The 21,963-nt window shown below is 45.6% G+C and overlaps 1 protein-coding gene across 2 annotated transcripts; it reads left to right on the top strand.

Annotated features, from left to right (window-relative positions):
- Positions 1-408: 408 nt before the first annotated feature.
- Positions 409-11,490, top strand: LOC132814599 (zinc finger protein 239-like). Of its 2 annotated transcripts, none has more exons than XM_060823545.1 (2): positions 409-452; positions 5,569-11,490. In XM_060823545.1, exon 2 carries the CDS (start codon positions 6,014-6,016, stop codon positions 6,989-6,991), a length of 978 nt encoding a protein of 325 aa, XP_060679528.1. In that variant the 5' UTR covers positions 409-452; positions 5,569-6,013; the 3' UTR covers positions 6,992-11,490. The 2 variants fall into 2 exon arrangements, with proteins under 2 accessions (XP_060679528.1, XP_060679527.1); XM_060823544.1 differs by having other exon boundaries at positions 447-532.
- The last annotated feature ends 10,473 nt before the right edge of the window (positions 11,491-21,963 follow it).

Below are 21,963 nucleotides of genomic sequence, written 5' to 3'. Positions count from 1 at the left end.
CAGACACCACACTCCACATGAAAGTTACCCCTTAGGTCCGTTTTAAATCTTTCCCCTCTCACCCTAAACCTATGCCGTCTAGTTTTGGACTTCCTCTACCCTGGGGAAAGACATACAAAGCTGGACGAAATTCAAAAGGAATAAAATGTCGAGCCACAGGGAAAAATAAAATTGTGGCTGCAGCTTTTTTTCTCCTATTGACATTTGGACGCTGAAAATCTGTCGGTAACGCCAGCAGCTCCACAGAGCATACTGCGCATGCTTCTCGGTGTCAGCTAGCACTGCGCATGTACTGCGGTGTCAGCAAAAGCACTGAGCATGTTCGTCGCTGTCCGCGGAAACGGCGCATAACTTTCTTCTGAAAGACCAATGGTGAGACCCGGAGGACCGGAAGGAACCTGGTCCTCCTGCCAATCAGAACAGCGTCTTTGTCTGAATGCGGAAGTTGGGCAGTGAGTTTCTGAAGTTGCTGTTGTTCCTCTCTCTCTCTTTGAATGAACTTCACCCCAGACTGCAACTCTGCCCAACATCTGTGGGTACCGCACTCTCTTTTCTCACCCAGTTTTTCTATTCTTTTTCGTTCTGGGATTCAATTGCTGATTTGCACGAACTGAAGGGAAAGGGAGTGAATCCAGGGAGGGGACAGACTCTGGAAAAGTTGGTCCAGGTCTGTGTCTCCGTTGGCAAACGCACAGCAAATGCAGTAGGACCACAATGTAAAGTTAAAGCCTATTGCTTTTTTAAAAAGGCAGAAAGGAGGTGCATGGTTTAAATGATAATATATTGGTTTGTGGAGAAAGTGATGACTGGAGATCAGAGTCAAGTGTCGCTGGAAAACACAGCAGGTCAGGCAGCATCCGAGGAGCAGGAGTCGACGTTTTGAGCACGAGTCTTTCATCAGGAATGATGTGTGGATGTACAAAGGGGTCTCAGCGTCCTTCTGCACCAGTCACTGCCAGTTGTCAGACAGGTGCAACAAGCAATCAGCAAGGCAAGTAGTATATTAGCAAGAGGAATTGAGTTCAAAAATGGGGATGACTTCCTGCAATTAGTGGGGGGGGTGGTAATTGAATATATTCAAGGCTGAGGTCATCTGGCTTCAGATGAACAACAAAGTGGATGGTTATAGGAGAAGGCAAGAAAATGGTTTTGAGAACATTACAGAATCATACAGCACAGAAATAGACCCTTCAGTCCAACTAGTCCTTGCTATGTTTGCATACTAAACTAATCCCATCTGCCAGTGTTTGGCCCATATCCCTCTGTCACAAAGCTGGTCCTTATTCTAAAAGCTGGTCCTTCTTCTCAAGGATACTGTGTCCTTGGTTTTTTTCAGAGTGGTAGTAAAATGGGCCTGGGCTCCAAAACGGATGTTTTAGTACAGAAATGAAAGGGTATTGGTCGGCTTTTTTGTTTATACGTCAACAGATGAGACGTTAGGCCCAAGCTTTTATGTTTTCGAAGTGACTTGCGTAATGAAAGACGAGTGATCTGTTGTGAAAGCTGAGGCCTTGTTTGAGTGAGTTCAGCAGTGGACTGTGTGGAGAAAGGTTGTTAAACTCTCTCTCCTTCAGCCCTTCTAACTTTGACCTGTCAGCCTCTGTTTCAGTTTTACTGTATGTTTAAGGGGTTTGTTTATTGGGACTGTTATGTATATTTGGAACAGTATAATTAAGTCTAGTTTAGACAGACTGAGTTCTGTGGATATTCTATATTCTGTTCTTTGTGTTTCATTCTGTATTCTTGTGAATACATTTATCTGTTTTAAATCCTGGTAGTCAACCTAGCTAACTCTGGGTAATTTTCACTGTGCACTTACTGAAACAAATAGCAAAGTTACGGTCTGTGCTGCCTGCTTAAGAATGTTTTGAGTGGTCTGGCCTAGTCCATAACACGTCCAAACCTTTCCGTTCACGTCCTTATCCAAATGTCTTTTAAACGTTGTAACTGTACCTGCATCCCCACTTCCTCTGGACATTCATTCCACATACGAACCATTCTCAATGGGAAAACAAAGGTGACCCTCCTGTCTTTTTAAAATCTTTCTCCACTCACCTTCAAAATTTGCTCCCTAACTTAAAACCCCCACTCTAAGGAAAGGACACCCATCATTCACCTCATCTATACCCCTGATAAGATCACCTCTCAACCTCCTATGCTCCAGTGAAAAAGGTCCCAGCCTATCCACCAAGATGTAGGTATATTCATATCCAGTTCAATGTTGCTCCCAGTTCTCTCTCATTATGTCCAGGACAGCAAGAGACCATAAGACATAGGAGCAGAAATTAGGCCATTTAGCCAATCAGGTCTGCTCCACCATTCAATCATGGCTGACAAGTTTCTCAACCCCATTCTCTTGCTTTCTCCCCGCAATACTCAATATCCTTGATGCACAAGAACCTATTTATCTCTGTCTTGAATATACTCAGTGACTTGCCCAACACAGCCTCTGTGGCAATGAATTCCATAGGTTTCGCACTCTCTGGCTACAAAGGTTTCCCCTTTATCTGCGTTCTAAATGGTCTTCCCTTAACTCTAAGGCTGTGCCCTTGGGGCCTTGTCTCTCCTACCAATGGAAACATCTTCCCAACATCTACTCTGTCCAGGCCAATCAGTATTCTGTATGTTTCAATGAGATCCCCCAAGCGTGGGCTGTAAATCAGTGTAAACCAGACCCTTCAGGATACAGCATGGATTAGGTTCAGCAAAGCGAGAATGGAGGGAGAATGTGTGGGGTGGAGATTTTCAGCGTTTAGGAAATAAGAGAGGAAAGAAAGTTCAATCTAAATTAGAATTAGGATGGGCTGATGGGCCGAGGAGTGGCAGATAAAGTTTCATTTAGATAAATGTGAGGTGTTGCATTTTGGAAAGGCACATCAGGCAGAATTTACACACTTAGTGGTAAGGCCATGGGGAGTGTTCCTGCATCAAGAGACCATGGATGCAGATTTGTAATTCAGTGAAAGTGGAGTCACAGGTAGACACAGTAGTGAAGGCGGCGTTTGGTGGCGCTTGCCTTTATTGATCAGAGCACTGAGTACAGGAGTTGGGAGTCATGTTAAGGCTGTACATAACATTAGTTAGGCCACTTTTGAAATACTGCATTCAATTCTGGTCTCCTATGTTAGAAAAATGTTGTGAAACTTTAAAAGAGTTTGGAAATGATTTATAAGGCTGTGGCCAGAGTTGGAGGGTTTGAGTTATAGGGAGAGGCTGAAAAGACTGCGGCTGTTTTCCCTGGAGCGTAGGAGGCTGAGAGATGACCTTATAGATGTTTATAAGGGGCTTCGATAGGAGTCCAAAATGAGGGAGAGAGAAAAAGGAGTTTACACTGCAGTGAATCTGCACAGTTACTGGACATTGCAGTGCATCTGGGAAAGGTTAATGAACAGCAAAATTCACAGCTGACCATGGAGGAACCTATGTGGGGGAACTCACAGAACAGGACCAGAGAAGTGTATAGTCTTTAACATGTAACCGAGCTGTAAGTCTGCAGTCGGGAATGGAGTGGATTCTTTCTTGATCATATGTTTTACTGACATCTGTCTCTTGATTAAATTTTAAAATATAAACCACAAGTACTGTGTTAGCCCAGAGCACTTTTTTAGAACAAAAAGACGGTGCTTTTTTTTGGGTCTGTAGATTGTGAAGGAGCAAAGGTGGCCATTATGAGAGTGATATGCTCTTCCTGTCAGATGTGGGAGATTAGGGAGAGTGTCCATGTTACTGGTGAATATGTCTGCAGTAAGTGTGTTTGCTTGTAAATCCTATTGGATCGCATGGATAAGTTGCAGCGACAGTTCGAGGTAATGAGGAATCTACAAGACCTGGGACTATGATGGTTTGGCAGTTATAGGAAGGGAGAAAAACCGCAGCTACAGGCATGGAGATGGGGAAGGAGGGGTAGGCAGGTAGTGCAGGAGTCTTCTGTGGCTGTCCCCATTTCAAACAAGTCTGCTGATTTGGAAAATGTAGAGGGTGATGGTCTCTCAGGGAATGCAGGACGAACAGCCAAGTTTCTGGTCTCGAGACATGCTCTCATGCAATGAGGGGTACATCGGGTTCCAAGTGATCAATTGTGATAAGGGGCTCTCTAGTCAGAGGCACAGACTGATGTTTCTGTGGTTAGCAGCGAAAAATCAGAATGGTGTGTCACCTCCCTGGTGCCAGGATCAAGGCTGTCTCAGAGAGGGTGCAGAATGTTCTCAAAAGGGAGAGGGACTGGTAAGAGGTCATTGTACACATTGGAACCAATGACATAGGAAGGGAAAAGAATGTGATTCTGAAGGGACAGTGGAGAAAGTCAGGCACAAATTTAAAAAAAGAGGTCCTCGAGTCTAGGAAAATCTGGATTACTGCCAGTGCTATGAGCTAGTGAGGGTTGGAATAGAGAGGATAGAGCAGATGAATGCATGGCTGAGGAGGTGGTGCATGGGAGAAGGGTTCACATTTTTGGATCACTGGAATCTCTTCTGGGGTAGATGTGACCTGTACAAGAAGGATAGATTGCACCTGAATATTGGAAGAGGGCTAATATACTGGCAGGGGAATTTGCAAGAGCTGCTCGGGAGAATTTTAAACTAGCAAGGTGGGTGTGTGGGGAGGTACCCAGGGATATAGTGAGGAAAGAGATCAATCTGAGACTGGTACAGTTGGAAAGGGAATGAATCAAACAGTCAGGTAGGAAGGGACAAAACAGAGAGCAAGGTAGGACTGACAAATTAAACTGCATTTACTTCATTGCAAGAGGCCGAACAGGGAAGGCAGATGAACTCAGGGCACAATTAGGAAGATGGGATGTGATGTCATAGCAATTACAGAAAGGTGGCTCAGGGATGGGCAGGACAGGCAGCTTAATGTTCCAGGATACAAATGCTACAGGAAGGATAGAAAGGGAGGCAAGAGATGAGGGGGAGTGGTGTTTTTGATAAGGGATAGTATTCCTGCTGGCCTTAAGGAGGACATTCCTAGGAATACATCCAGGAAGGCTATTTGGTTGGAACTGAGAAATAAGGAAGGGATGATCACCTTATTGGGATTGTGTTGTGGGAAATTGAGAAACAAATTTGTATGGAAATTTCAGATACCTGTAAGAGTAATAGGATGGTTATTGTTAGGGATTTTTAACTTTTCAAACATAAACTGGGATTGCCATCGTGCTACGCGTTTAGATGGAGAGCAATTTGTTAGAAACGGATCTAAGGGGCAAGTTTTTCATGCAGAAGGTGATGTGTGTACAAAGCTGCCAGAGGAAGTGGTGGGTGCTGTTACAATTATGACATTTAAAAGGCATCTGGATAGGTATATGAATAGGAGGGGTTTAGAGGGTTATTGGCCAAATGCTGGCTAATGGAGCGAGATTAATTTTGGATATCTGGTCGTCATGGATGAGTGGACCAAAGGGTCTGTTTCTGTGCTGTGTCTCTCTCTGACTCTGGCTTGTCACTAACGTTTGCCACGTCTCTATGGTCAGTTTCTTTCTGATGTCGGTGTCAATACCTTGTTGTCTCATTCCGACCCCACCTCCCCTGGATTGACAGTGATGACTTTTGTAATCTTTTTTTACAGACTATCTGAAGAGGGAAGTTTCAAAATCAACAACTTATGCTTGACTCTCCTGCTCCTTGGATGCTGCCTGACCTGCTGTGTTTTTCCAGCACGACACTTTTCGACTCTGATCTCCAGCATCTGCAGTCATCATTTTCACATCAATGTCTGACAGTCACTCAATCCATCGGGACAGCAACGATTTTTGACTATGATTCTGTGAGAAGGAGCAATGCCTTTTGGTTCCTGTTTCATAACGTTTTCTGCTTCAGTGGGAATGGATGAGAGACCCTACTGTTGCAGTGCACCGAGTGTGGAGCCAGAAACAGTTATACGGCCTGGAAAGAGGAATTCACACCGGGGAGGGGCTGTACACACGTTTGTGTGTGGCTGAAGCTTCAGCCATGGAGAAACCCGAGGAATCCTGCCCCATGGAGAAACCGTGGAAGTGTGGTGACTGTGGGAAATGCTTCAGTTTCCTGTCTGCCCTGGAGACTCATCGGCGCAGCCACACCGGGGAGAGGCCATTCCCCTGCCCAGAGTGCGGGAAGGGTTTTACCCGCTCCTCCAACCTGATGGCCCATTGCGGATCCACACAGCGGAGAGTCCGTTCTCCTGCCCCGAGTGTGAGAAGAGCTTTGCCCAGGCCTCTACCCTCATGGCCCACCAGCGGGTCCACACTGCGGTGAGAGCCTTCCCCTGCCCTGAGTGCGGGAAGGCCTTCAGCAAATCCTCCAACCTGCTGACCCACCGGCGGCTCCGCACTGGGGAGAGGCCCTTCAGCTATCCTGAGTGTGGGAAGGCCTTCAGCAATTCACCCGCCCTGCTGAGGCACCAGTGGATCCACACCGGGGAGAGGCCATTCTCCTGCCCTGAGTGTGGGAAGAACTTTACCCGCTCCTCCCACCTGCTGACCCACCGGCGGGTCCACACGGGGGAGAGGCCCTTCAGCTGCCCTGAGTGTGGGAAGTCCTTCGATAATTCCTCTGCCCTGCTGAGGCACCAGCACGTCCACACCGGGGAGAGGCCATTCCTCTGCCCTGAGTGTGGGAAGGGCTTTAAACGCTCCTCTGACATGCTGGACCACCAGTGGGTCCACACGGGGGAGAGACCGTTCAGCTGCCCTGAGTGCGGGAAGGGCTTTACCCAGGCCTCCAACCTGCTGAGGCACCAGCGGGTCCACACTGGGGAGAGGCCGTTTGCCTGCCCCAAGTGCGGGCAGAGGTTCACATCGTCCAGTAACTTACAGAAACACCAGAGGGGGCACCAGCAGATTCCGTCGGCGACGCTGATGTGGGTCACCCCCAGGACTGAACCTCCTGCCCGCTCTGACAGTGGGTGCAGTGGGAGCGTCAGTGAGCTCTCTTTGTTTTCTGCTAGACAGCACCCACACACCCCTCCCATCTTCCCCCAACCCCAGGTTGGCTCATGGGCGGCACAGTAGCTCAGTGATTAGTGCCACTGCATCATATCGCCAGGGACTGGGGTTCGATTCCACCCTCAGGGTGACTGTCTTTGTGGTGTTTGCACATTCTCCCCCCATGTCTGCAAGGGTTTCCCCTTGATGCTCCCACAATCCAAACATGAGCAAGTGAATTAGCCAAGCTAAATTGTCCCAGAGTGTTCAGGGATGTGTAGGTGCAGTGTATTGTTTAGGGAGTAATGTAGATTAATGGGGTAGGGGAATGGGTCTGGGTGGGTTACTCTTCAGAGGGTCAGTGTGGACTTCTTGGGTTGAAGGGCCTGTTTCCCTGTAGGATTCTGAGAGCTTTGCTTGCAGTGCTGCTCACTGAGCCCGGGACTGCACGTTCCCATTGAATTGATCCGCACAAACCTCAGATGGCATCCAAACCAATGTACCAAACTGAAGGGGTAGCCATGGGCACCCGCATGGGTCCAAGCTATGCCTGCCTCTTTGTCGGGTACGTGGAACAGTCCATTTTCCTCAGCTACACCTGTTCCTCCAGTACATCGACGACCATATTGGTGCCACTTCATGGTCTCACAAGGAGTTTGAACAGTTCGTCATCTTTATCAACACCTTTCACCCCGACCTCAAATTCACCTGGACCATCTCCCTTTCCAGGACCTCATAGAACATAGAACAATACAGCAAGAACAGGCCCTTCGGCCCACGATGTTGTGCCGAACATCTATCCTAGATTAAGCACCCATCCATGTACCTATCCAATTGCCACTTAAAGGTCGCCAATGATTCTGACTCTGCCACTCCCACGGGCAGCGCATTCCATGCCCCCACCACTCTCTGGGTAAAGAACCCACCCCTGACATCTCCCCTATACCTTCCACCCTTCACCTTAAATTTATGTCCCCTTGTAATACTCTGTTGTACCCGGGGAAAAAGTTTCTGACTGTCTACTCTATCTATTCCTCTGATCATCTTATAAACCTCTATCAAGTCACCCCTCATCCTTCGCCGTTCCAACGAGAAAAGGCCGAGAACTCTCAACCTATCCTCGTACGATCTATTCTCCATTCCAGGCAACATCCTGGTAAATCTTCTCTGCACCCTCTCCAAAGTTTCCACATCTTTCCTAAAGTGAGGCGACTAGAACTGCACACAGTACTTCAAGTGTGGCCTAACCAAAGTCCTGTACAGCTGCAACATCACTTCACGACTCTTGAATTCAATCCCTCTGCTAATGAACGCTAATACACCATAAGCCTTCTTACAAGCTCTATCCACCTGAGTGGCAACTTTCAAAGATCTATGTACATAGACCCCAAGATCCCTCTGTTCCTCCACCTGACTAAGAACCCTACCGTTAACCCTGTATTCCGCATTCTTATTTGTTCTTCCATAATGGACAACCACATATTTGACAGGGTTGAACTCCATCTGCCACTCCTCAGCCCAGCTCTGCATCATATCTAAGTCCCTTTGCAAACTACAACAGCCCTCCTCACTGTCCACAACTCCACCAATCTTCGTATCATCTGCAAATTTACTGACCCACCCTTTGACTCCCTCATCCAAGTCATTAATAAAAATTACAAACAGCAGAGGACCCAGAACTGATCCCTGTGGAACTCCACTTGTAACTGGGCTCTCCATCTCTGTCTACCAACTAACCATGGACATCTTCTACAAGCCCACCAATTCCCACAGCTACCTTGATTACGCCTCCTCCTACCCCACCTCCTGTAAAAATTCAATCCCTTATTCCCAATTCCTCTGCCGCATCTGTTCCCAGGATGACCAATTCCACTGTAGAAAATCCCAGAGGGCCTCCTCCTTCCAAGTTCGCTATTTCTCTTCCCACGTGGTCGACAATGCCCTCCAGCACATCTCCTGCACATCCTACAACACTGCCCTTGAACCCCACCCCTCCCAACGCAACAAGGACAGAACCCACCACCCACCGTCCTCACCTTCCACCCCACCCGCCTCCGGATACATCACATCAGCCTCTGCTATCTACAAACAGAACCCACCACCAGGTATATTTTTCTCTCCCCACCCCTACCTGCGTTCCAGAGAGGCCATTTCCTCATCAGGTCCATGCACCCACACCAGCCCTACTCCCACCACACCCTACTCCCGGCCCCTTCCCCACCACCACAGGAAGTGTAAAACCTGCACCCATACCACTCCTCTCACCTCCATCCAAGGCCCCAAAGGATCCTTCCACATCTGACAGAAATTTACCTGGACCTCCACCAGTGTCATCCACTGTATCCATTGCATCCAATGTGGTCTTCTCTACATCGGAGAGACGGGACGCCAACTTGTGGATTGTTCCAGAGAACCACTCTGGGACACCCACAAACCCCACCGCCCTGTGGCTGAACACCTCAACTCCCCTCCCATTGCATCAAGATCATTGAGGTCCTGGGCTGTCTCCATCGCCAAACCCTTACCACCTGACGCCTGAAGGAAGAACACCTCTTATTCTACCTTGAGACCCTGCAACCACATGGGATCAATGTGGAATTCAAACGTTTCCTCATGTATCCTGCTACTCTTCCCCCACACCCTTATCACAGCCCCAAGCCTCCACTCGGCAGCGCCCTCCTGACCTATCCATCACCTTTCCCATCTATCCGCCCCACCTTCCTCTCCGACCAATCATCTTCATCTGCTTATCGCATTTTCAGCTCCCTTCTCCCCAACACCACCCCCCGCCTCCATTTATCTCTCAGGCCTTCCAGCCCACAAGCCTCATTGCTGATGAAGGGTTTATGCCCTAAACATCAATTCTCCTGCTCCTTGGATGCTGCCTAACCTGCTGTGCTTTTCCAGCACCACACTCTCGACTCTGTCCACCTATTTTGTCAGAGATATAGGACCTGCTCCAAACTGATCCACAGTCCAGTTGATGGGACAGGAAACCACTTCCTTTCTCGAGACAAGTCTCCCAAAGAGAATTTGCTGGCTAACTGATGTACTGAACTTCATAGTGCCCCCCTGCTCTCAGTTACCTGGAAGGGGTCCACACATGTGCCTAAGGTGGTGCTCGAGACCTTTAATATCTCTTTGGGATTGATCCCCGTTCATTTGAGGCTGTGCAGTCATACAGCCTGGAAACAGACCGTTCAGTCCATGATCCCCAACTAAACTAGTCCCACCTGCCTGCTCCTGGCCCCTATTCGATAGTCATAGTCATAGAGATGCACAGGACGGAAACAAACCATTTAATCCAACTCATCCATGCTGACCAGATATCCTAATCTAATCTTACTGAAGGATGCAGGATTAAGAGTTCTCTTTGGCAAGAGACCTTAACAAGCTGTAGTAATGGACTCAAAGTATGCGATCCTATTTCATCTCATATTTTAGAGACATGGTAACTAGATTTAGCCTGTCTACAATAATATATAAAGAGGAGGGGATCGTAACACAAGGTAATGTAAAAATGGATAAGGAATGGAAGGGGTGGGGAGAATGCTGGATAAAATACAGTGAAATGGGGGATTTCATTCTAACCTAATTTAAAGCTATGTATGAAAATATAGAGACTGCAATACTGAACATGACAGTAAAATGTCCCTTTCATAAAGAAGCATGTGCAAGAAATGAGACAGAGATACATAAAATCCCTACAGTGCAGAAAGAGGCCATTTGTCCCATTGAGCCTGCACTGACACACCAAAGAGCATCCCATCCAGGATCATCCCATTCTCCTGCATTTACCATGACTAACCTACACATCACAGAGCAATTTCACATGGTCAATCCACCTAACCTGCACATCCTTGGACTGTGGAAGGAAACCCATGCAGACAGGGAGAACATGCAAACTCCACACAGACACTCACCTGAGGCTGGAATTGAACCTGGGTCCCTCGTGCTGTGAGGTAGCAATTGCAAGCACTGTATAACCCCAATGTGATAGAAAATTTGAACAAATGCTCTAAACTGCAAATTTGTCCATGTGAAGAACTTACTGCAAATGATTTGAAGCAAGAATCCATATGAATTGTGTTTTGGGAGAGATCCAGAATGTATTTCGTTAATGATTTAAAATCTTCGACCTTTGGAATAGTCTGCAAGAGAGTGTTGGAGTCAGATTCAATTATGGCATTCAGAAGAGAGTTAGATCATTAAACTGAAATGGAAAGTAATCAGTGTTTGGTGAAGAGTAGTACTGGATACTGTGGTGATTATAATTAGGTCAGTCAGGTGAGTTCCTTTATTGGGGGTGTTCACCTGCTCTTCTTAACATTTCACTTCAATAACCTTTAGATTCCCAATATCTGTAGGGCGCTTTCTCTGTTCAAGTGTCGACTCGAGTGATTTAGTGTCAAATTTTGTTTATGAATTGTTCCTCTGATATCTCATGAGAGGGGTTATGATATTAACAGTGGTATCGAAATAGTTGTGGGTTATAATGTGCCGAAGTAAGAGAGAATAGACTGACCAACCTTAAATATTCATTTTTAAACCATGGAAATAAAATTAATGTTTGGAAGATATCCAACTTGTCATGTATTAAGAAGATCAGAAATAGGAATGGGAATAGGTAATTAACTGTTGAGATGCTCTGTCTTTCGTTACCATCCATGGCTGATCATTTATCTGAATTCTCTTTCTTACACATTTTGTTTTCCATGTCTTCACCTGATGAAGAGGCTGCGCTCCAAGCGCGTGCGATTTCAAATAAACGTGTTGGACTGTAGTTGTGTGACTAATGATTGAAAAAAACTGTGGATATTATTACACAAACTGGAGCAGTGGGATTTGAACCTGAGCCTCAGGGCTCTATGGGAGACTACAGCTGCACCACAAAAAAAACCTCTGTAGTAACTAGGTCCTCTTCTGTTGAATGAGAGGAAACATCTTCCTCCTCAGCATGAGACATGACCACTGTACCCTCCGAGCCCATTACAGTCAATGGAGTCCTCTCCTGTTGAATGAATGAGGGGGAACACCTTCCTCCTGTCCCTCGCGAGACCATTGTAGTAAAGGGGCGGGGACGGTGAAGGGCCTGCGACCCTCTCCACCAATCCCAAAGCCTGCGTTCGGTGCGGACTAATCGGAGAGCGACATTCCGAGTTGTGGCTTCCTTTTTGACTGCAGAGCCGGCCGCTATTGGTCAGGTGGAGTAAGGTGCGCTCTGATTGGAGGGGACGTGGATGACGCGCGTCACAGCAGGAGGAGACGGAAAGGAGAAGAAAAACAAAGATGGCGGCGCGAGGCTGCGGTTTCTGACGGAGGGAGGGGGGCAGACAGGCATCGTTTACCTCAGAAAATACCTTTAAAATACATTTCACATTAAAGCCGGAACTTTTCAAACAAAAGTTGTGAAGAAAAGGAGGCAGTCCCCGGTGGTGTTTACTGTTTATTTGTGTATAATTCCCGGGCCCGGGAAGGGGGAGGTGACGGTTACCGGGTGAACGGGAAAACAAATTAAAACTGTCGGCGGTGGAGGAGAGAGAGCCGGCGCCCGCGGCTTCTTCGGCGGCGGCCGGAGCCCAGGAGCTCAACAACCCCCCGGAGCTGGAGGAAGGTCCGAGCTCCAAGAAGCGGGGGGTCCGGCTGGAGGCTGGATTTACTCAAGGCTTGTATCTATTAACTTATTTAAATGGTACCTACTGTATGGGGGTATGGTTTACATTAAAACCGGAGGATCATGTCAGAGTGTTTGTTTATATTGAGCAGTTGTAGTTGGTAAAATACACTCCCTGGAGGAACACCTTCTATGATGCTGCATTTCTTACCTTCTGCCCTTCCCCCATTTGTTATCTCTCATCTCAATTTTACATTTTATTTGGTCAAATCTAATTTCACATTAATTAGCCTTGGTATTCACTGTGTATTATTAATTAATCTGTTGGATTGTTGTAAAACAAATTAATGGTGTAATTTCGTTTATGATGTCTGAGTTTGACATTGAATGTGCAGGTGTGAATACCAGTACGGTGTAAAAATAAATCAAGAGCTTGTCCTTTTTTAACAAAAGAAGGAGTTTAATGATATTATTGGCACTGTCTCCTTGAGCATGAAGATTCAAGTCTGACCAACAAACCATTTCATGCAGTCACCCAGTTTAATTCAAGCCTAAGAAAATAATTCTCGCAGGCTAAGATTTATACAACCCAAAATATGATTGATTATCTTGTGTATTCTTACCTTTAAGCCGTAACAGAAGGCATTGCGTGGCAGTTTCAGACTGAAACACGGCTGGAAAGAATGTAGATTGATGAAGAAAATCAAATGGCAGAGTCTGAGGCCACAATCTGTCAGTCTGGCTTGATTGCATGAGTGGTGGTTCTTCAAAAGCACCTTCCAAACCATGACCTCAACCACCAAGAGCAGGTAAGTACCAGCACAGGATTCCGACTGCAAGATATATCGCATTGTTTCTTTGTTATTGACCAAAATGCTGGAACTCATTCCTGAACATTGTTGCAGACCACACCATGTTTGTGAAACAATTTAAGAGGCAGTTCAGGACCACCTTTTCAAGGTCAGTTTGGAAAGAGTTGTTGGCACAGCCAATGATATTAACATCTCATGAAATGGTAAGCAAAGAGCCCAGGGTGTTGGAGGCTGAATGTTAGCATGGATAGAGGATTGACTAACTACCACAGTTATGGTAAGGGCCATGTTCAGGATGGCAACTTGTAACTTGTGGTGTACCACGGGGATCAGCGCTGGGGCCAACATTATTTACAATATGTATACGAATTACTTGGATAAGTAAAGTGAATATACTTTTGCAGAAGAGACAGTTGATGTGAAAGCAGGTGGTGAGGATGACATTAGATATCTGGAGAGGGATATAGACAGGTTAAGCAAATGAACGAAATGGGAAATGGGAAAATGAGGTCATGCAGATTGTCAGGAGGTGAAGAACTGAATATTAAATTGAGAAAACTTTAGAATCGAGGGATTTGGAATCACATCCACGAATCTCTTCATCCAATTTCAGTCAGTAATAGGGAGGCAAATGGGAGTTTGGCGTTTTCAGTAGAGTATAAATGTAGAAAGGTTATAGTGAACCTATGTAAGGCCCTAGTCAGGCCACAAGTGAATATTATGAACACTTTAGGGCCCTTTACTTGACGAAAGATATATTGGCATTGGAGGCAGTCCAGAGAAGGTTGACCATGATGATATCAGGGATGGAAAGAATGTCTTATGAGGAGAACTGAATAGGTTGGGCCTGTGCTTATTAGAAGTTAGAAGAATTAGAGGTAACCTTATTGTCACGTACAAGGTTCTGAGGAGACTTGACAGGCTAGACGTGGAAAAGTGGGTGAGTCTGGGACCAGAGGAAGTAACCTCCAAATAAGAGATTGCATGTTTAGGACAGATAGGAATTACTCCTGAGGGCAGTAAATCTGTGGAACTTGATACTACAGGGGGCTGTTAAGCCTGGGTTGTTATGTGCATTCTAGGCTGAGATAGTTTTTTTTAAAATCTGTAAGCGAATTGAGGATTATGGGACAATGCCAGAAAAGTGGAGTGAATGTTTACCAGAATAATTGTGATCTGAATAAGTGGCAGCGTCAACTCAATGGGCTGAATTGAATAGTAAATACTAATGAGGAAAAGAATACAACTGCAAATTACAAACCAGTCAGTGTTGGGAAGCCTAGAGATTGTAGGGAGTGGGTGGCATTTGGGCATTGTTACTGGATTTAACATCTGGAGATTCAAAGTGATGCTGCTATGGCCCCGATGCAATTTGAAATCAATTTATGTATCTGGAATATAAAGCTGCTTTGGTGATCTTATCAATTATCATAAGTACCTATCTTGTTCACTAATAACCTTTTTTTAAGGAAGGAAATCATCTGTCCTTTCCCAGTTTGGTGAATGTCTCACTCTTGATCCAAAGTTATGTGATTGACTCTTAACTGCCCTCTGAATTGGCACTTGGTTCTTTTGGGAGACAAAGTGTCACATTCCATGAATGAATAAAGAAAAATATTCAGGACAAGATTGTCAATGTCACTGTCAGTGAAGGGAAGATTGTGATCTGGTGATACTGGTTAAGTAGCCCAGAGATCTCGGTCTTCTGAGAACAAAAATTAAAATCCCATTATGGATGCTAGTGGACTTTTTTTTCAATGAATAAAAAGATCTGGAAGTGAGAGTTTGTCTCAGTACTGGCAACAAGGAAACCATTATTGGCCAAGAAATGAATTGCAGATGTTGGAGATCAGCAACAATTGCTGGGAAAATGCAGCAGGTCTGGCAGCATCTGTGGAAAGAAAACAGTTCATGTTTTGAATCCAGCCTAATTTTGAAGGACCACCGAACTCAAAACAGTAACACTGTTGTCTCCTCATAGATACTGCCAGAACTGTTGCTTTTGTCCAATCATTACTGATTGTTGTGAAAGTGATCTTTTAGGGAGGGAAATCTACCATTCACAACCCTACACGTGCGTGTGCACGCTCACATCATGTGACTCCAGACCTACTACAATGTGGTTGACTCTCAACTGCCTTCAAGCATGTAGCCAATTGCTCGGTCCAAAGGCCATGAAGGATGGTGAGCAAATGTTGGACATGCGAGCAACAATCCCATCCCTCAAAATATTTTCTTATATATTATAAAGCATAGGTTAATGAAGGACAGCCAAAACAAACTGCTATGGGAAAGTCATGCCCAACTAACTTGATTTGCTTGTAGTTATAAATGTTTTTTTTAAAATCTTCTTCAGCAAGAACATTGGTTCCATCATTGTTGCAATACTGCATGCAATTCTGTGCTTTCTGATACAGGAAGGGTGTTATGAAATTTGAAAGGGTTCAGAAAACATTTACAAGGATGCTGCCAGGGCTGGAGGGTTTGAGCTACAGGAAGAGGCTGAATAGATTGGGGCTATTTTCCCTGGAGCTTTGGAGGCTGAGGGGTGACTTTAAAGACATTTATAAAATCATGAGAGGCATTGGTAGGGTAAGTAGGCAAGGTCTTTTCCCTTGGGTGGGGGAGTCCAAAATTAGAGGGCAAAGGTTTAAGGTTAATGGCAAATGGAGTTTAATATAGATAAGTGTGAGGTCTTATATTTTGTATAGTCAAATCAAGGCAGGAATTTCATGGTGAATGGTAGGACTTTAAGGAGTGTAGTGGAACAGAAGGATCTTGGAGTACAGGTTCACAGTTCTCTGAAAGTGGAGTCACAGGTAGAAAGTTTTTGGCACTCTGGCCTTCATAAGTCATGGCATTCAGTATAAAATAGTAAATTAGAGTCGAGATAAGCACCAAATAATAACCCATACCAACAAGCACTGTTTCATATGCAGTATTTCAAACCAAGAGATGTAGGGATGCAGGTTCATAGCTCCTGGAAGGTGGAGTCATGGGTAGACAGGCGGTGAGGAAGTCTTTTGGCATGTTTACTTTCATCAGTCAGAGCACTGAGTACAGGAGTTGGGATGAACTGTTGCAGCTGTCACAGATTTCACATAACAACACAAGATGCGAGCCCCACCCCGACTGACTGTCCCTTTGCATATCGGGGGAAGAGATTGTGATGATCAGGAAACGTGCCATCCTTCAAAAACAGGGCTGTGTTCACAAATATTTGGACAGAGGAAGGAAGTTGCAGTTTGGGTGAAGATCAATCTTCAATCAGAGAGCGAGAAGAAGAATTGCGGCAGCTTCAGAAATTCATGGTCCAACTTCTGAAAAGACCTTGTCTGATTTGCAGTTGTTTCTGGGCTTGTAATATCGTGCTGCAGCATATTGCAGATCTTCAGTAAGTGTGTCAATGCTGTACTGCAGAGGTCCATTCAGCAACTTGAGTCCATGTGAACTCTTTGTTGAGGTATGCAGTCTGCTCCATAACCCTGTTGGTTTACAGTTACATATAGATCTCCACAAAGATCTTTGGGATTAAGAGAGGAAAGAATGTTCCACAGTAACTAGAATTACTTTCAGATTTTCTGTCTTGGACTGACTATGATAACCTTTGCAATCACTTCACAGAAGTATTACAAGAGAAGAATTTGGCAGCAGAAATCTCAGACCAAACATCACATCAAAGTCTGACAGTCACTTGATTCACGAGGACGTGGATATTGATGGCCTTGAAAAAAAAGAGTTGAAGGTCTGTCTGCTTAGTTAGGTTTTAAACGTCAGTGTGACTGGAAACTGACTCTCACATATCCACACACCATAGTAGTGACTGGAACAAGCTTTACAGAGTGCATGAGAGTATTCCAATTATCAGAGGGTTCACCAGTAACACCACACACATACTGTAAGCGTGAGCGAGTTTTCAACTGATTGTTAAGGTCAGAGACAGACGAGGGCACCTGTACCATGGAGAAACCGTGGAAATGTGGGGAGTGTGGGAATGGCTTCCCTTCGCCATCTATGCTGGAGATTCATTGGCGTTTACACATCGGGCAGCGGCTATTCACCTGTACTCATGCAGGAAAGGCTTCCCTCAGTTACACCACCTCCTGGCCCCCAGCGGGTCCACACCAGCAAGAACCCGTTCATCTGCCCCGTGTGTGGGCAGGGTTTCACTCAGTCACACCACCTGCTGCCGCACCAGCGGATGCACACCGGGGAGAAACCATTTTCCTGCTCCGTGTGCGGGAAGGGCTACACCCCGGTCGTATCACCTGCTGCTCGGCTTCCACGTCCACACTGGGGAGAAGCCATTCACCTGTCCCGTGTGGAGCAATGACTTCTGCGATTCCTCCACCCTGCGCAAACACCAGCACATCCACACCAAGGAGTGGCCGTTCACCTGTCCAGTGTGTGGGAAGGGCTTCACCCAGTCGTGCAACTTGTGGAGACACCAGCAACTTCACAAGTGAGATTGCGCAGGGATTCGGGTTGGATTCTGCTGTTACCGCTGCTGAGAGTCACATCTTGAACCCTGTTTAGTGGGTGAAGTAGGAGGGATAAGGGGTTCCTTTATGCTGACTGGTTGCTCTCTCACCCGCTTTACTTCCAATGGGAGCTGATGCTCTCTGAGCCTGGGATTGCACCTTCCCTACGGAACAGTCCACAGAAGCGGCTGAAGTGCAGTTAGATCTGAAATAGATACATTTGTCTCTGTCCCATTGTGTCTCCAGCACAGTCCATCCAATTGGCCTCTGTCAGTGTTTATGCTACACCTGAGCCTCCATTGCCGATGTGTGGTTCCTTTCCCTGTACTCACCTCCCATTCATGTGTCTATCCAGATACACCTTAAGTGTTGCTAAGGTGCCTCTTTCCACTACATCCAATGGCAATGCATTCCAGGCATCCAGCATCGAACTGTGTGAAAAATCTTCCCTTTCAATTCTCCCCCAGACTGTCCCCCTCTCGCCTTGAACCTGTACCCTCTTGTAGTTGACTTTTCCACCCTGGGGAGGGGGAAAGCCTCTGACTATCTCACAGACTATCTGGCCCAACACCAAACATCCAAAGAATAATCCACACAGACCCATTTCCCTATCCCTATTACTCGACATTTACCCCTGACTAATGTACCTAACTTTCAATTCCTGAATATGTGGGGCAATTTAAGCATGGACAATCCAACTTAACCTGCAATCCCTGGGCAGTGGGTAATTTAGCCTGGCCAATTTCTCGTACAATTCTTGTATTTCCTATGTATCTGTATCCAGCTTCACCTTAATTGTATTCCCCTCTTTATCTCTTTTCCCCCATCCTCACCCCTCCACACATCTGCTCCTATAGTCTTATGATATGCTGAAATTATGCCATTCAGCCCATGGAGTCTGCTCCACCATTCAATCACGGCTGATAAGTTTCTCAACCCCATTCTCCCCGTAACCTTTGATCCTCTTGATACTCAAGAACCTAGTTATTCCCATCTTAAATGTATTCAGTGATCTGGCCTCCACAGCCTTCTGGGACAGTGAATTCTATAGATACACCACTCTCTGTCTGAAGAAGTTCTCCTTATCTCGTTCTAAAAGGTCTTCCCTTTACTTGAAGGCTGAGCCCTCGGGTCCTAGTTTCTCCTACCAATGGAAATATTTTCCCAACATCCACTCTGTCTAAGCTGTTCAGTATTCTGTAGGTTTCAATTAGTTCCCTTGTCATCTTCTAAACTCCATTGAGTATAGACCCAGAGTCCTCAGATGTTCTTCATATGTTAAGCTTTTTAATCCTGGGACCTTTCTCATCAACCTCCTCTGAACATGTTCCAGGGCCTGTACATCCTTTCTGAGATATGGGGCCCAAAACTGCGTACAGTACTCCAATTGTGGCCTGACCGGAACCTTTTAGACCCTCAGAAGTACATCCCTGCTTTTATATTCAAGTCCTGTCAAAATAAATGCCATTGTTGCATTTGCTTTCCTCACTACTGACTCAACCTGTAAGTTTACCTTGAGAGAATCCTGGGCTAGAAGTCCCAAGTCTCTTTGCTCTTCGGATTTCTGAATTTTCTCCTCATAATCCTTCTGTTCCAGGGAAGCAGCAGAGACTTCCAGACACATCGATTTGTATTCAGCGATATCCAGGGATCTCAAGAACTGCCAGTATCTCAGGAAGAATCGTTATTCCGGGAGGAGCGTGGTGTGCACCTGTAAACTCCAGAACTTCCCCAACTTCATGAGTCAACACTAACTTTTTCTGGACCAAGAAATGAAAGGGCCAACGAAAAACTGTGACACCACAGGAGCTGAAATTAGGCCATTCAGCCCATTGAGTCTGCTCCACCATTCACTTATTCTTGAGTATCAAGGGGTTCAAAGGTTACAGGGCGAATGGGGTTAAGAAATATATCAGCCATGATTGAATGGCAGAGCAGATTCAATACGATAAATGGAATAATTTCTGCTAGTTATCCATCCCTGGGAAGAAGGCGGCAACACAATAAGTTGTTTCTTGGGACAGGCAAGATAATGTTGTTTAATAATGGTGTGACAAAAGAACAATTAATTCTGCCTGTGGAAGGAAAGCCCTGACATCGAGGGGTTAATTGCAGAGCAGGTTGTTTCAAACAGACAGCTAACCCTCAAGGATAAGAAGGTAAGCTACAGAGCTGAGGTCTCCAGCAATGGGAGGTGATGTTAGAGTCTTAAAAAAAAGTCACACCACAGATTTCAAAATAAGGATATGCCACCAAAATTCAACTCTAGAACGATGCTGCAGCAGCAGTACTTAGACGAATAATACTGCAACAAACCTCTGGATACTTCCAGAGATGGGCACTGTCGGTGGAAACTCAGTTAAATTCAGCCATCAACTGGGTGATGGCCAAGTTTGGGGGTGAAGCTGAATGAACTTGAGGGGTTTTATTTGTGGTTGCTACGTGCAGTAAAGTGCAAATCATTGTTTCAGCAGTTGATTCTCTGTCGGTCTCTGAGTCAGGAGCCAAATTAAGGTGATTCACCCACAACCACACCAAGAGGCTGGGATTAATATTGACTCCATTGCATTCAAGAGAATGTCATCAATACTGTTATAAAGCTAAAACCTTGGAGCCCTGGCAACGTCCTTCCAAACCTTTTCTGAATCCTTTCAAGTTTCACAATGTCTTAAAAAGACGTCAACTTTACTCGACTGATGTGGGAGAATTTTCTGCATGATGCGTTGTGTCTGAAATAGCCCTCCCATGTGCTGTGACAGAGCTACAGTGACTTTCAAAAGCCTGACAAATGCTATTATCAGTCAAAGATTCATTGGGAGAAGCTTCTCAATCACATCTGTAAATGGAGAAAGTGTTTTTAATAATGAGACATGAATAAAGGCTGCACTAATCTTTTGTTCTGAAGATTTACTCATACATCTCAAAACAGAGCAGTCTACGGGAATAAAAGACACTGCTGCGCTATTTCCTGACCAGGACTCACTTTGCACAGAAAACATGGACATTTTAAATGAATGGGATGCCATTCGTTTTAAGATGACGTGAACTTAAGAGGCACGGCATTGGCTTAGAAATGAGAGATCCTTGACACACACACAGCCAAAATCATCACTGCCATTATTATCAAATTAGAATTTAGGCTGGATAGGCTGGGATGTTTTTCCAGTGGAGCCAAGGAAGTTGAGAGGCAATATTTTGAAACCATGAGGGGTAGAGTTGGGTTAATGGTAGCTGTCTCTTCCCTAGGGGGAGGATTTCTAGACCAAGGACGCGTTTTTATGGTGAGAGGAGAAAGATGGAAGAAAAGATGTGGGGCAAAATATTTACAGAATCTAGTTCGCCTGGGGAAACAGCTGCCAGTGGAAGTGGTTGAAGCAGGTACATCAACAACTTTGAAAAGGTGTTTCAACGAATACATGGATAGGAAAGCTTGAGAAGGATATGGGCCAAGTGCAGGGAAATGAGGTTAGTGTTGACAAACATTTTGGTCAGCATGGACCGGTTTGGGCTGAAGGGCCTGTCTCTGTGCTATAGTACTCTATGACTGGCGTCTCTTTGTCACTCTGACAGTGTTGAGTTTCCACATGAACCAGGAAAAAGTGAGGACTGCAAATGCTGGAGATCAGAGTTGAGAGTATGGCGCTGGAAAAGCACAGCAGGTCAGGCAGCACCCGAGGAGCAGGAGAATTGATGTTTCAGGCATAAGGACATCCAGATGAATATCTCTCTAAATCAGGCTGAATAAAATCTGATCTCATTTGTCAACTCTGATGCAGAGGTGCAGGGGGTGGACAGGTCAGAAGTCACACAACACCAGGTGAGAATCCCAGTAGATTGATTTGAATTCAGGAGCTTTCGGAGCACTGTTCCTTCATCAGGTAAAGTGATGAAGGAGCAGCACCGATGAAGGAGCAATGCTCCTAAAGCTTGGGATTTCAAATAAACCTGTTGGACTGTAACCTGGTGTTGTGTGACTTCTGACTTCTTCAACTGCGCATTCATGTTGAACTTGATGGGATACTTTATCCAACTTGGTGTAGTTAAATCATATCACTTGGAGGGGTTCATTTGAAACCTTTCAGGAGGTGAATTCAACAAGATTGAATTATGCAAAGTTACTCAGTTCTAAACTTACATCAGGACCGGTAGTCG

This window comes from Hemiscyllium ocellatum, unplaced genomic scaffold, assembly GCF_020745735.1.
Source record: "Hemiscyllium ocellatum isolate sHemOce1 unplaced genomic scaffold, sHemOce1.pat.X.cur. scaffold_875_pat_ctg1, whole genome shotgun sequence".
NCBI classification, from domain to species: domain Eukaryota; kingdom Metazoa; phylum Chordata; class Chondrichthyes; order Orectolobiformes; family Hemiscylliidae; genus Hemiscyllium; species Hemiscyllium ocellatum.
This window is presented reverse-complemented; position numbering and strand designations above follow the sequence as displayed.